The 14,715-nt window shown below is 36.0% G+C and overlaps 1 protein-coding gene across 2 annotated transcripts in view; it reads left to right on the top strand.

Annotated features, from left to right (window-relative positions):
- Positions 1 to 14,715, top strand: part of LOC140148596 (uncharacterized) — a 77,789-nt gene that overhangs the window by 61,066 nt on the left and 2,008 nt on the right. For both annotated transcript variants that reach the window (XM_072170604.1, XM_072170605.1), the window contains exons 18-27: positions 3,250 to 3,370; positions 5,395 to 5,498; positions 7,259 to 7,364; positions 8,241 to 8,394; positions 9,588 to 9,654; positions 10,243 to 10,309; positions 10,831 to 10,919; positions 11,761 to 11,881; positions 12,553 to 12,594; positions 13,579 to 13,656. In XM_072170604.1, coding sequence (XP_072026705.1) covers positions 3,250 to 3,370; positions 5,395 to 5,498; positions 7,259 to 7,364; positions 8,241 to 8,394; positions 9,588 to 9,654; positions 10,243 to 10,309; positions 10,831 to 10,919; positions 11,761 to 11,881; positions 12,553 to 12,594; positions 13,579 to 13,656 — 949 coding nt within the window. The remainder of the gene's footprint in view (positions 1 to 3,249; positions 3,371 to 5,394; positions 5,499 to 7,258; positions 7,365 to 8,240; positions 8,395 to 9,587; positions 9,655 to 10,242; positions 10,310 to 10,830; positions 10,920 to 11,760; positions 11,882 to 12,552; positions 12,595 to 13,578; positions 13,657 to 14,715) is intronic.

Here is a 14,715-nt window from a genome sequence, read left to right on the forward strand (position 1 = left end):
ATTTTCTTGTACAAAATTTCTTTTGTTTCCAAATGTCCTTCTCATAGTTTGTATATATTCAACAAACAAAACGAAATAACAAATTGAAAATAAATGTGTAGTTTTATAATTAGGCCTATAGGCCTACACCTTCTCAGACCCATTCGCAAAATAAATAAATAAATAAATAAATAAATAAATAAATAAATAAATAAATAAATAAATACGCAAGGAATGTATTTATATATAAGCTGGGCCTATTTTAGAAAACTTAGTTCATAAATAATAACGGAATGTTTCAACAGTAGGATTTCAACACAAATAGGCATACTGGCAAATATAGTTATTTTGCTGGACAATACTTCTTGATGCGGATGGTCGAATAAATACTATCTCAGCGCATTATGATATTCGTCCCCATTGCTCTAAATGGATTGATTCAAAAAGTTTATGGTACCCGACGCTCTACGGCTTGTTATAAAAATATCGCGGGAAAAAGACCAAAATTGAAAAGAAATGGGGTTTTAAATTGAACTTTAGAATTTGAAAAGTATAAATCACGTTAGGTCTAAGGTTGTGCTAACACTTTTCTTTGATGACTTTGACCACAATTTTGTATTTTTTCAAATATCTTAAAAATTCAAGAATCTAAGCTAATTGAACAGACAGTAATATATTAGTTCAGGTATACTTTGACCAGCCTATTGTATGAAATATAATCACAGTGCTTAGAAACAGTCAATTTAAGCAAATTGGAAAGGTGCTAGCTACTTGGACACTTTATGACAATTAATGCATGTTTAAAATCACATAATATGCTCTATATACACGTTGACTGTCTTGCTCCCAGACCCTTAAATGTTTGACAAAGCACAGATCCTGGAAACCCCTGTGGACAAAGTCATGCATCAGCAGGACCATGATACCTCCAATAAGTGGCAGGAAGAGATTGGGAAGGATGGGATACAGGACAAAATGTGTACTTCAACACAATGTCACTTTTGGTATGGCATGTGCTAATCGTTTCAGGAATACTGTAGTTACTCCATTAATTGCACTGGGAGCATTGCATTTTTATGCCTCCATGCACCGCGAGGCATACTGTTTTTGCAATGTCCGTGCTTCCGTCCGGATGCCATATCTCGGGCATGGATGGGCGGATTGATTTCAGATTTTCAGGATAGGTGGGTCATGGTCAAAAACTCTGGCTACTTTTTTTGGGGTGAGGTTCAAGGTCATATACTGAGGTAAAAGGTCATTTGAGGTCAGGGGGCTCATTTTCCTTATTTACCTCTTTTCTCGGAGACTAAGGGTCGCATGTTCCTCAAACTTTATGGGTGGGTGCATCTTGACCCCAGGCAGAACAAGTTTGTATTGGTTAGTGGGTCAAGGTCACCTGAGGTCATGCAGGGGTCATTTGAGGTCAAATTAGCAAAAACTGTCATATGGTCATGAAACTTGGTAGGTACAGTCAACATTTAGAGCCAAATTTTTGGAAGGTCATTTTGGGGTCATCCAGGGTCACCCAGGGGTCATCTGAGGTCAAATTAGTAAAAACTGTCGTATGGGAATGAAACTTGGTGGGTACAGTCAACATTTAGAGCCTAATTTTTGGAAGGTCATTTTGGGGTCATCCAGGGTCACCCAGGGTCATCTGAGGTCAAATTAGTAAAACTGTCGTATGGGCATGAAATTTGGTGGGTACAGTCAATATATAGAGCCAAATTTTTGGAAGGTCATTTCGGGGTCATCTGAGGTCATCCAGGGGTCATCTGAGGTCAAATTAGTAAAAACTGTTGGATGGGCATGAAACTTGGTGGGTACTGTCAACATTTAGAGCCAAATTCTTGGAAGGTCATTTTTGGGTCATCAGGGGTCATCTGAGGTCAAATTAGTAAAAACTATCATATGGGCATGAAACTTGGTGGGTACAGTCAACATTTAGAGCCACATTTTTGGGAGGTCATTTTGGGGTCACCAGGGGTCATTTGAGGTTGAATTAGTTAAAACTATCATATGGGCATGAAACTTAGTGAGTACAGTCAACATTTAGAGCCAAATTTTTGGGACATCATCTTGGGGTCACCCAGGGGTCATCTGAGGTCAAATTATTAAAAACTGTTGGATGGGCATAAAACTTATTGGGTACAGTCAACATTTAGAGCCAAATTTTGGAAGGTCATTTTGGGGTCAGCAGGGGTCATCTGAGGTCAAATTAGTTTGAACTATCATATGGGCATGAAACTTGGTGAGTACAGTCACATTTAGAGCCAAATTTTTGGGAGGTCATTTTGGCATCACCCAGGGGTCATCTGAGGTCAAATTAGTAAAAACTGTCATACGTACATTAAACTTGGTGGGTACAGTCAACATTTAGAGCCAAATATTTGGAAGGTCATTTTGGGGTCACCCGGGGTCACCCAGCTTTGTATCAACTTGTGAGTACGTGCCACATCACTCCATTTGGTGGAGGCATCACGGTCGACGCTTTGCGTCGAAAACCGCGACATCCGAGAACCGCGGTCCATCTAGTTGTAAAGGGGCATTAATTATTTGAGGCAAATCTTTAATGACAAAATTTCTATGTAAGAATAACCATCCACAAGCGAAATACAATAGTGTGGTGATATATTGGCAGTATACGACTATACGTATCATGATCACAATGAATCTGTTCAATAATGAAATGGCATTATTTTTACGTGTTCTGTAAATGAAAATTCTACAACAATTTGACAAAAAAATAGATTAAAGATGAGGCAGGTTTTATCCATGCAATTTTGTGATTGTGGCATCCAGCAAACATTGCAAATGCCAGTTTTAGGGTTACTCACATGATAAATTGTGTGGAAATTTCTGCATTTCGCAATTTTTCATAGAAAAAAATTATACGGGTATTTATTAGAGAGAGGGGGTGTTACTTAGAGTAAATATGTAAGTCAATTGTACAAATGGCTTGTATATATACATGATGTAATTGATTCCAATCACCAAGCAAAGCTCAGAAAGTGATTTGTGGTCAGTTGCATAAGAATTGAGAATGTTATGTATTTATATATATATACAAGATTTCTAAAATTTCATAAAAGTTGATATTGTTATGTTTCTTTTTATATACAACTTTGCCTGATTTTTTTTTTGAGGGGGGGGGGGAGAAAGGGGGGTTTTATTTTTTTATCATTTGAACCAGGTAAAAATACCAGGAATAAAATTTTTTTTTCTACTGAGTAGAAATGTGTATATTGATTGATGTTGATTCTCCTGCTACAGGGATGCCTTGGTATTCAAACAGGACGGCCTGAAAGTCACCAAAAGAGAGCATAACACTACATCTTGTGAATCGGTCCATCAAACCACATTTGCTGTCATGATGTATTTGGATGATTATGATGTATGTTGATGCTATTAACCCTATTCTATTATGGCTTAATATGCATGTAAAAAAATATTTACACAAATTAAGTCTTATCTTTGGAACAGTTTTGATAATTTATCACTTCTCTATCCACAAAACACCTTTTTTCCTAATATAACTACCATTAACACATCATAAAATGGGTTAAAATGTTGGAAACCTGCATATTTTAACCATTTTTAGGCCAAATTTTGCCCTAAAATTAGCCATAAACTTTTAAAATATAGTCCAAAGTAATTCGGATTTCTTTTTATTATACGAGGGGGTATCCAAAAGTTTTTGACATCACCCAGAAGGAAAAGAGCTATATTGATGAAATTTTGTCAGTGTAATCACTGGTCCTTATGTACATTATGGTCCAAAAATGGTTTCATTAGTATGTTTACTTTCTTTACAGGTGGCGCTAGATGGGCAGTAGGCGCATAACCTTTTCATGATAAGATCCTCCACTTTCTTGATTTCACTGTGGCCACATCATCCGTAAGTGATGGACGTCCACTTCTTGGCTTATCTGTGAGGGACATGTGGCCAGTTTGGAAATTCCTTTTTCAAAAAGCAACAGTGCCATATGATGGGCAATCATCACCGTAGATAGCTTTTATTTCATCATAGATTTTCTGAGCATTGTAGGCCTAACCCTCCAAATGCAGGAACTTAATCACGCTGCCTGTAAAGAAAGTAAACATACTAATGAAACCATTTTTGGAGCATAATGTACATAAGGACCAGTAATTACACTGACAAAATTTCATCAATATAGCTCTTTTCCTTCTGGGTGATGTCAAAAACTTTTGGATACCCCCTCGTATGTAGAAACATGGCAGTGTATTTAAAACTGCATAAAAATACCACATTGATGTACTCATACACTTCAAAAATGTAAATCAAAATAATTTATTCATCATATTTGGCTCTGAGCTCATTAAATATTCATGAGCTAATTTGCATAAAATTTACATAATTAAATATTAATCTTGTTTTTCTCAAAGCTTAAAGTCCCAGCTTGTCAATGGTATGCCACCAGGGCTGTCAACCTTTTGGAATTGCTTGGCGTGAGACAGAGGCGTACCGGGATTTGCCGACTCCAATGTTCAGTTTGTACCATGATTATTTGAGCAACGGCTCGAGAATGTGAAAAGCGGGGTAAGAGCAACAAATTATTCATGACGATGCGTGAGATTGTCCTCATTTTCCAGCATTTTATGTGAGATTTACTACCTAGGCGTGAGATTATACTACCTTGGCGTGAGACCGTGAGAAAGTGACCCAATGCGTGAGACTCACGGCCAATGCGTGAGAGTTGACAGCCCTGTATGCCACTTATTGGTTTTTACCCAACCAATAACACTGCAACGCAGTAGTTAATATGATACCTCCACACCACTCAAATATACCACTTTTAACTCGGCCTAAAATTTAAAAAATTGTCTGATTTGTGTAACTCAACCTACCCTAAATATACTACTGACCCTGAATATTTTTAGTAATTTTTGAGAGATAAAAAATTTAAAAAAAAAATTATTTAACTTAAATTGAACAAAGTATTTCTGACCATTTGCTTTCATAAGAAGTTTGTAGTATGATTTGTGGGCAAGGAATATATGGAGAAGGTGAATCCAATAAGGTCTATAAAAAAAGTTTTATTGCCCTTACGGCTCAAATATTTTAATGGTCAGTACGTCGGTAAAAGATTGTGAGGGGTCAGTATTATTTTGTACAGTAAAAACTTTTTCGGAAATTTTCTAAATTTGGGTCTGTCTGGAAATGGCAATTGAAACTTTGTTTTAGGCGTAATCAAATTACTCTTTGACTGTGTTTTTATTACTGGGACATGTGACCTTATACATTAAGTGTGGCTGCTTTTCATTCTTTTCTAGGTAAATAAGTTACTGGTAGTGTTTCCTTACAAAAAGTGGATGATTTGGGGAAAAACAGGTTAGATATTTGGCATTGAAGCGTGAAGTTCATTTGAATAAGATTTTGTTCCCATTTTTTTGCAGCCGAATGCACATCACTTTCAAATTCAGAGCAAGATAACAATGGCTTGTGGAGTTGTGTCAGTGATTGCTGTTGCCATAGCGATTGCTGTTTTTGTCTATTTAAGGTAAGTCATTTCCACACTGGGCTATTCCAGTTGAAATACATATACCCCTTTGGAAGACATGGCCTTAAGATTTCAAACCCATATTTGAAATTCACATGCCCTGTGTGGAAGATAAAGGTCATGTGTCCCATAAGGAATGCATGGATTTTATGGATTTCAGCCCTTTGTAAATGATATTATGCTTTATCCATGTTTGTGTCTGATTTGAAATACAAGTATAAATGGCATATGCATGAAAAATGTATTGCAGTCAATGGTGGAAATTAACATTATTGTCCTGCACTTGTGGTATAAAATACCTGGCCCAACAATTATCCAGTAATCATAAAACGTTTTAAAGAAAACGTTTAAATGTCGTGTTATATGAAGGATATTTACTGCAAAAAAATGTATTAAAGCATTTTCATGACCTTAAATATAACCCAGCATTTAAATATTATTCAAATGTTTTGACCAAAACCAAATGTGTTATTAACATTTGAAAACATTTTTGTGTTTACTGGAAGAGAGTTAACCTAATATATTGGCAGTCAGTTTACATTGATTATACTCAATGATCTGTTACAAAACAACATTTTCGCATCAATGACATAGTTATGTAAACTATACTAGGAATTTCAATTAAATTAACACAGCTTTCAATTAGCTGTATTCGATCCAACCGCGATCGTATTTTGCGTACTTTTGTGAACGCACGACCTTGGATACAATACTAACCAATCAAGAGTGTGTTAGCATGGGTGGATTCACAGTCGCACACACTGGAGAACATCATCAGGCAGTGTACGCAATAAATTGACAGGCTGTGTTCATTCAATTGAAATTTCCACTGTAGAATTATATGAATGGCTTTTTCAGTCATCTTAATTCTTCACATATACTTAGTGCTTGTGGAAGTGTACTCCTCCTATATAAGAAGTATTTTGTGAACTTAGCACCCTCTTTTTATGGCATTTTTAGGAGATACTCACGAAAAAAGCTGCTTCCCAAAATTTCAGATGCTCCAATAGTTATGCATGATTATGTGTATTACATTGCTCCATAGGCCACTGTGTTTCATTTTGTTATCAGAACCTAAATACAAATTTGACGACATTTTTTGCCAAGTGAAACAATCTGCAAGAAACATTTTCCACACAAACATTTAGCCAGAGGTTGTATAAAAATTCTATTGAAAAAAGTGGATGATGAGGCTATATGGATCACAAAAATGCCCCTTTAAAAAATTCCACATAGTATTGGGTGTCCCTACAGCTTTGAACTAAATAGTTCAGTGAATACTTTAAAATATTCTGGATATTCCAGTTACAATCTATACACCCCCTACAGTCTGTCCACCTCGAAGTACAAAGTAAATAGACCTCGGAAACTGGAGGTATGAGAGTGCAATTCGTGTGTAAATGCTTCTTTCGCGCGACAACTGCTGCGCGATTTGTGCTTGCCGAGCGCACCACGCTCTTTACACATCGACCCCCAATGCCACAGATTTGGTTTGTACTTCGAAGTGGACAGACTGTATGGAAGATATAACATTAATCTCTCATAGAGGGAGTGTGAATTTCAAATGGGGTTACCTGATTTTAAACTCTTTGCACCCTTTGTGTGAGATTAAGTTCATGTCTTCCATAGGGGGTGTATGGAGTTCAACTGAAATAGCCCATTATTATTACATTGCTACTATAAAGTGTTGTTCCAACTGTTGTCTTGCTATGCCATGCATATGCTCCTATCCACAAATATTTTCTGTGTATTGTTTTCAGAGAATTGCTTCATTCTGAGCGTATTATCATACATGTGACATTGATGAGTGTGACTGGTGCTGGTATGTTGGTATTTCTGGTTGGAGCTGAAAGGAAGGAACATATCGTAAGTAGACAGATAAGCTTATAGGCCAAATGAATATTTTCCCATGAAATGCATCGAATATTGAGCTTTCAAATCATAATTGTATTGATGTTTGTTGAATAGATTCATCAGGTATGTAGATTGAACAGGTCCTACCGAGTATGACGTCATTCATCCTCATTTGAATAAAATTTGCATGATAATACAATAAAACAGGTGATAGATATGAATGGTTGTCAAATTGGACTAGAGACCTGTCCCTCTGTCATCCCTCTGTCTCTGCCACCAACATGGCTACAATTTCAATTGTTACGCCATTCCAGTTGGGTTTTTTTTTCGATAGGGTCTATAAACATGTTTGTATCTTTCTTTGACAAAACCAGCAGAAATTTTACTCACTATAATATTTCGTCCTTCACATCGGAGGACTTCATCCCGATAAAGTGAAATCAGATGAACACATCCATCATATCTGATGATGAAGTCCTCTGTATGTGAAGGACAAAATATTACTGAGTAGAGTAATGAATGGTTGTCAAATTGGACTAGAGACCTGTCCCTCTGTCATCCCTCTGTCTCTGCCACCAACATGGCTACAATTTCAATTGTTACGCCATTCCAGTTGGGTTTTTTTTTCGATAGGGTCTATAAACATGTTTGTATCTTTGTTTGACAAAACCAGCAGAAATTTTACTCACTATAATATTTCGTCCATCACATCGGAGGACTTCATCCCGATAAAGTGAAATCAGATGAACACATCCATCATATCTGATGATGAAGTCCTCTGTATGTGAAGGACAAAATATTAATGAGTAGAGTAAAACAATCTGAAAAAGTGTCAGTTTACTACTAGTACAATTTTGATTTCCATCTTTTTTATATATATTCTTTCAGATAATATGCAAATTGATGACTGTACTTCTCCATTTCCTGTACACTGCTATGTTTAGTTGGATGTTGGTTGAGGGGATACACCTCTATAGGCAGATTGTCACTGTATTTGAGAGTGGAAAATCTCAAATCTGGATCTATTTTGCTGTAGGATGGGGTAAGTTCCATTAGAAAAGAAAAAGAGCAAGGTATACCAACTTGATGTGGGGAAACAAGTAAAATACAGACTATACAGTATACAGGGGGGAGACAAAAACAATAAATGTAGGCATTGGAAGTAGGTAAAGTTTTAAAGCCAAAAATTACCAGTTTCAAGGCCCACAGAAGTGCTAAACCTGCAAAAACAACAAGGATCAATGGGAATACAAAAGTGCACTAGAACAAGTGATGAACATCAATGTACGATAAACAAAACAACCAATGTAAGCACAAAAACAGGCAAAGTTCGATGGCCAAAAATTGCCAGTTCCAGAGCCCACAGGAAAACAGTACAAAAGTACACTGGAAGTACACTGGAAGTACACTGGAAGTACACTGGAAGCTCTTCTTCAGGGACAGGCAACAAAATATAAAAGCAAATAACAAAAACTATATACTGTAATTTAATAACTGAAGGCAAGTTCAAATAGAAATCAACAAACAAACAAACAAACATACATCTCCCATTGTATAAAAAGTCAACATTGAACTATTCCAGTTGAAATCCATACACCCCTATAGAGGGTATTCATTACTACGTCATTGATGTGATTGCTCATGCATAAAATTCCTCCACATAGGTTGTTTAGCTTAATCGGGAGAGTGACCTCTTGAAATGATGATCACAGTTATCTTTGAGTTATTACAGTGAGGCCCACGTACAATGTTCAACACAAAGTGAACAATGCTATAACTTGGCGGACAAACAAACCAACACCGCCAAATTCGACTGACATGTGTACAACGTGGGAAGCTATGGGGAAATTGAACACTTGTTGTCTGATCATGCATGTGTTTATGGTTCGGGTAGCGGTTACTTAGCAACTCTCGTTCCGCTTGGGTTTATTGCATACACTCTATAGAAGACATGATCTTAATATTCCACACACGGAGTGTGAATTTTAAAAGGGGTTATCTGACTGGGCGACTCTATTTACACCCCTAGCTATGTGGATCATGTCTTCCATCTCAGAGTATAATAGATCCTTGATATAGATTCAACTGGAATAGCACATTCCTATCTTTTCTAGTCCACAAACAATAATGATAAACCCCAGCAAAGCTATCAACATTTTTTTTAAAAGATCAAAATTAATATATTCATTGTTACTGACTGATTCAATAGTGAGCATTTTTAACTGTGTGTTTCAGGTATTCCTGTTGTCATTGTTGCTGTATCAACTGGTATACAGTGGAATAAGTATGGCAAAGCACCAATGTAAGTATTTTTCAAAACTAATGTATGTGTTGTAATTGAAATAAGCAATATAACTAGAGTTTCACACATGCAATGCATTGTGGGACAGTTTCGGTATAGCTGAACTCTGACCTCAATCAGGAAAATTGCTTATATTATCAATTATACAATTGTATTGTATCAATGTTGTCTTTAAAAAATCTTTTTTTAAAGACACTTAAGAGGGGTTTTTTTATTCTTGTAAAAATATTCACAACAATATTTTGTAATCCCTAAAAAAGTATTTTCCAGATAGATCACTAGTTCAGCTGTACCAAAATTTGCCAAAACCATGCCACAATACAGCAGGAATTTGAATAAATGAATAATTGCATTCTTGTGACACTCTTTTGCAATCAACTGCTAAACTTCTTTGATTCAAAATCAAGTTAACAGTTAAATAAAAACCCAGAAAATGTATAAACAAATCATGAATTTAACTGTTGTCAGAAAGCTGAAAGACTTGACTTTATAATTAAGGAGCTTGATTGAAGAACTTAGTTACTGTGAAACAATTGTTTTGTTAAGATAAAACAAGGAATTTTATGTCAATTTTATGTTGTTTTTTAGATGCTTCTTGGATTATAACGATGGAACTTTGTGGGCATTTATTGGCCCCATCATTCCAGTTATCTTGGTAAGTATTTACTTTTGTTTCTCTTTTGATTATACATGTAATAAGACTCCAGGTACTAGAGCAGTTAACAGTCAAGTCATCATAGCCGATGCAATGCAAAGTACTGTATTTACTCTGTTAAATGCTCACATTCTATTAAACGCCCCTCTTTTTTCAAAGAAAAAGTGACCAAAATTTTGGTTATCTGGAGGGCATTGTGAAAAATCTAAACATTTTGTCTTTGGAACCGAGGAATATCCCGAGCCCCGAGGGATATTCCGAGGTCCAAAGCAAAATGTTTAGATTTTTCACAATGCCAGACATATTACCAATGCAAAGTTATTAACCTCATTCATAACCGTCACTTTGACCTCTTCACTTTACAAAATAACACCAAAATTTTCCTCAAAATTTTGTGGTCAGCGAGTGCCTGGGAAGTGTGTTTGTGGGTTTATGCCTGTGCATACACACTATAAATCACCGCTTTTTAAAAATTATTATTCACTGAGTTAATACCAATATTGGTTTTTAATTCAATACAGATCAACTTTGTGGTATTGTGCCGTGTTATCCAGATAGTTGTGGCCGCATCCAAACTTGATTCTAATAAAAGTGCAGTTGCTGGTGTGAGGTAAGAACTTACGGTTAACATACTATTCATGGAATTTTCAACTGTGTACCAGCTGCTGTTCTGATATTTAGAGAATAAAAGATAGGATTTTGTCTTTTGCCTATCAATATCGTGTCATAATGGATGGGCTGGATGACTACAATAAAAATATTGGCCAGCCCATCCATTATGACACGATATTGGATAGGCAAAAGACAAAATCCTATCTTTTATTCTCATTCTTATTCAGTTTAGTACAATTTTTATCAGTAAAAGTGCCTTTTTTTTTTTAAAAATAAGGTTACTTTTGTGCGCATCCAGTTGTTTTAAATGAACGAAACCGTCATGAAACATCATTATCGTTGAGGATCTACAAGCGTGTCGCTATTGCGTGTTGGTGTGCGCACTGTCTTATATGACTATCCACTATCGTGTCATAATGTATAGGTGAAAACCAATCAAATTGTGTGTATTCTTGACAAGACGCACCAACTGAATTAGAATAGTCATTCTTAAACACCTGAGAACGTTCCTGCTTCCTTATTGCTTCTTACATGTGTGATGTGACACAATATCACACACTTTAGCCCGTGGGTGTTTGAACCAATCGGAGGTGAATAGCAATAACGGGACTAATCAATTTTAAGCCCTAGGTAATTCCGTAAAAAATGTAGGATTAAAATTTGGTATACTTATGATATTTTTATTTGAATTGAACTGTTTAAGAATGAGAATAAAGGTTTTATGATGCAATTTTATCAGTTTCACCATCGAGAATGATTAAAGGAGGAATTAGGAAAAGTGATTTACTATTAGGCCTGACATATTCTAATTGCCTTCACTTTTGTTATTATGATTTTAGAGCTGGGGTCCGTAGCTCAGTGATGCTTCTGCCACTGCTTGGCTTGACATGGGTCATTGGATACTTTCAGCATGTTCACCCAGTGTTTGCTTACATATTCGTCATCTTAAATGCCCTTCAGGTAAGTAATGTGGAATGCATCATTTGAAAAGATTTGGGCTTGTAAATTTACTTGTTTGGGACCTGAAATTGTCAATTGCTACTAGCAAGTTGAGCATGCAATTTGTGCAATCTTCCTGATAGAATAGTTACTAGCTATTGACTGTGTTAACCCTTACCGAACCAAACATCAAAAAACCTCAATTTACAAAGCATATGCATGCACGGGTATCCCACGTAATGCAATATTGTGTCATCATGTGAACAGTCATATGGCCATGGAAAGCTTAGCCTATCAAGATAGACCCCCTTGGATAGGTAGGCCCATGCACGCTTGTGGTACCCAAGGGGTCAGGGTTCAAAACCACACTTTTCTTTTTTTCTTCCTTCCTTCTTTCCTTTCCCCTCGCCAAAAAGCAACTGAGGTGTTAGGGTTAATGTACATCCCTGTATGTATTTGAAATGACCAAAGTGGTACTTCATTCTTCTTGGTAATTTAATGAGCAAGTTTCATGGATAAAATTTTTTCAATGAAGTTGACATCATTCATAGTTACTATGAAAAGCAGAGAGTGTCACTCACATGGGGCATTTATGCATGTAGATAGCAGGCAAGATGCTTTACAATTATATCTAAAGTGGTCTTAGTTCACATCTATGATATTGCTGTTGTTTTTGTCTCTTCCACTCACAGGGGTTCTTCATGGCAGTCTTTCATTGCTTTATGAATACAGAGGTAAATATACTTTTGGAACGTGTTTATGTGTTCAATATTTTCTTTGCTTAAAATATCAACATAGAGTCAAGGGGATAAATGAAACACAGCTAAATTCTAATCCTTTAGTTAGTTCTTACTGGCATATTTTAATATTCGACCAATTTAACGACATAAGGGCCAAAAACATGTTATTACAATCAAGCCTCAAGACTAATTTCAAGTTTGCATTCTAGTTTTTGGAAAACATATTTTCTCATATCTGTTATACCGTATTTCCTTGATTAGTCGCCCCCCCCCCCCCCACCCACCACAAATAAATGCCCCTACCACTTTTTTCAACCAAGATGTTTTAAAAATGCTGAAATTTCCATGCTATCTTGTGTAGTAAGCTTACCGAGTTGCTCACATGGTTGATAATAGGGGACTGCCCCCCCCCCCCCATCCCCTCTTCCCGGATCTACGCCTATGGTAGACAGGGAGGAGAGAAGAGACAGGATTCTAAACCGCAACCTCTAACTTAACTTCTGCAGTTAGTTATCAAAGTCTTTACCATGTACAGTGCCAACTTGCTTTCAAATAAATATTTTAATCAAGGCTAACAAAAAACAAAAGAAATTGTTGTGGTTGCCCTTACATGAAAAGTTTGGATAGTGTCTGGTGGTTATGTTTTTTCTCTACGTATTCCAACTCACCCATTTTTAACTGACAATGAGAGTTCAATACTCTTTTTGAACTGTTGAAAAGAGAAAAGCACATTGTCTGTATTTTTTACACAAGGGTGAATATTGATCAGATATCAGGTTTTTACATTTTACCCAAGCAGTAATAATTTTTATTGATTTTTTGCTCAATTTTCTCATGTCTTTACCCCCCAAATAAAAATACACAATCCAAAGATTTTGCTATAATTGGGTCAATCTGGTAAGGACAACACAACAACTTTTTAGCCTAAATGTGATACATGTAAGATAATTAAAATTGCAAAAACCTTTATTTTCAAAGATTCGTGATGGATTGAGGGCCAATGTGAAGAAATTTACAGCAAGCAGCATTACTGACAAATCACATATTGAACCAACGGTGAGTAAAATACTGACTAGGAATTTAGAACGTGATTTTGATGTACTACAAATAGCAGTGCATGAAATAAACTAAAATCTTCAAGGTCTTTTTGATTTTCAATCATCAATTTCTGATCCAAACTTAAATTGTAAAATTTGAATGTTACACTGGTCCACTATTTGTGACACTTTGTGAGACTTCCAAATTTCAAATAAATACCATGGACTGATGTTGAAGTCAGCAGTGAGTTCATCTTGCTGACTTTGGCAAAAAATTGCAGGCCTAAATTACGGGGTAAACACAGCAGCAGGCCTGCAGTGATTTTCACAGGCTTTAGGCCTTCATTCAAGCACTGACAGAAAGCCTAATGCTCATTGTTGTTATTACACCAAACATGCATACAAATTAGCATGAAGTTGATGTACCTGTGGAAAGGGGTGGGGTATTCCATTTTTAATCTTGTATACATATGAAACAAATTAACCCTCCAAAGGTCTTTGCTGTAGTCATGGTAGTGGGATGAGGTGGACAACACACGAGATACATTCACCTGAATTAGTAAGGGTTAGTGCCATATGGCCAACACATGACCACAGTAAATTTGTCTAAAACCACACCCATTTCCCCTAACTTTGGCCTTTTGTATGATTTTCTTAAGAAAAATAATAGTTTTTAACTAAAGTTATGGTTCACATAATGAGTCTGAATGGTTTAGTTAGTTATGTAATCTGCATACTGTTACGATAAACATTCAAGTAGCCATATGCAAGAAAAATTAAATTTCAAGCTTATACCAATGAAAAGAGAAAGTTATATTCTTGATAATAAATAATATTGTCATGATTGTACCTAATCTAAATACTCTGAGTCATTACCATGACTATTGCTTTTGATTTCTTGGTTTTCAAATTCTTTATTGGTTAAGCTCTGTAAATTTGTTATAATTCAGGGATGTATTTCATGGTGTATTTCAGGAAGATAAAATTATGATGGAATTTGTCAGGATGGGCAGTATATACTGCTATTTACCAATTAATACCACCCAGGGAATTTGAACTAAAGTGAAATACCGGGAAA

Source organism: Amphiura filiformis, chromosome 3 (assembly GCF_039555335.1).
Source record: "Amphiura filiformis chromosome 3, Afil_fr2py, whole genome shotgun sequence".
NCBI lineage: Eukaryota > Metazoa > Echinodermata > Ophiuroidea > Amphilepidida > Amphiuridae > Amphiura > Amphiura filiformis.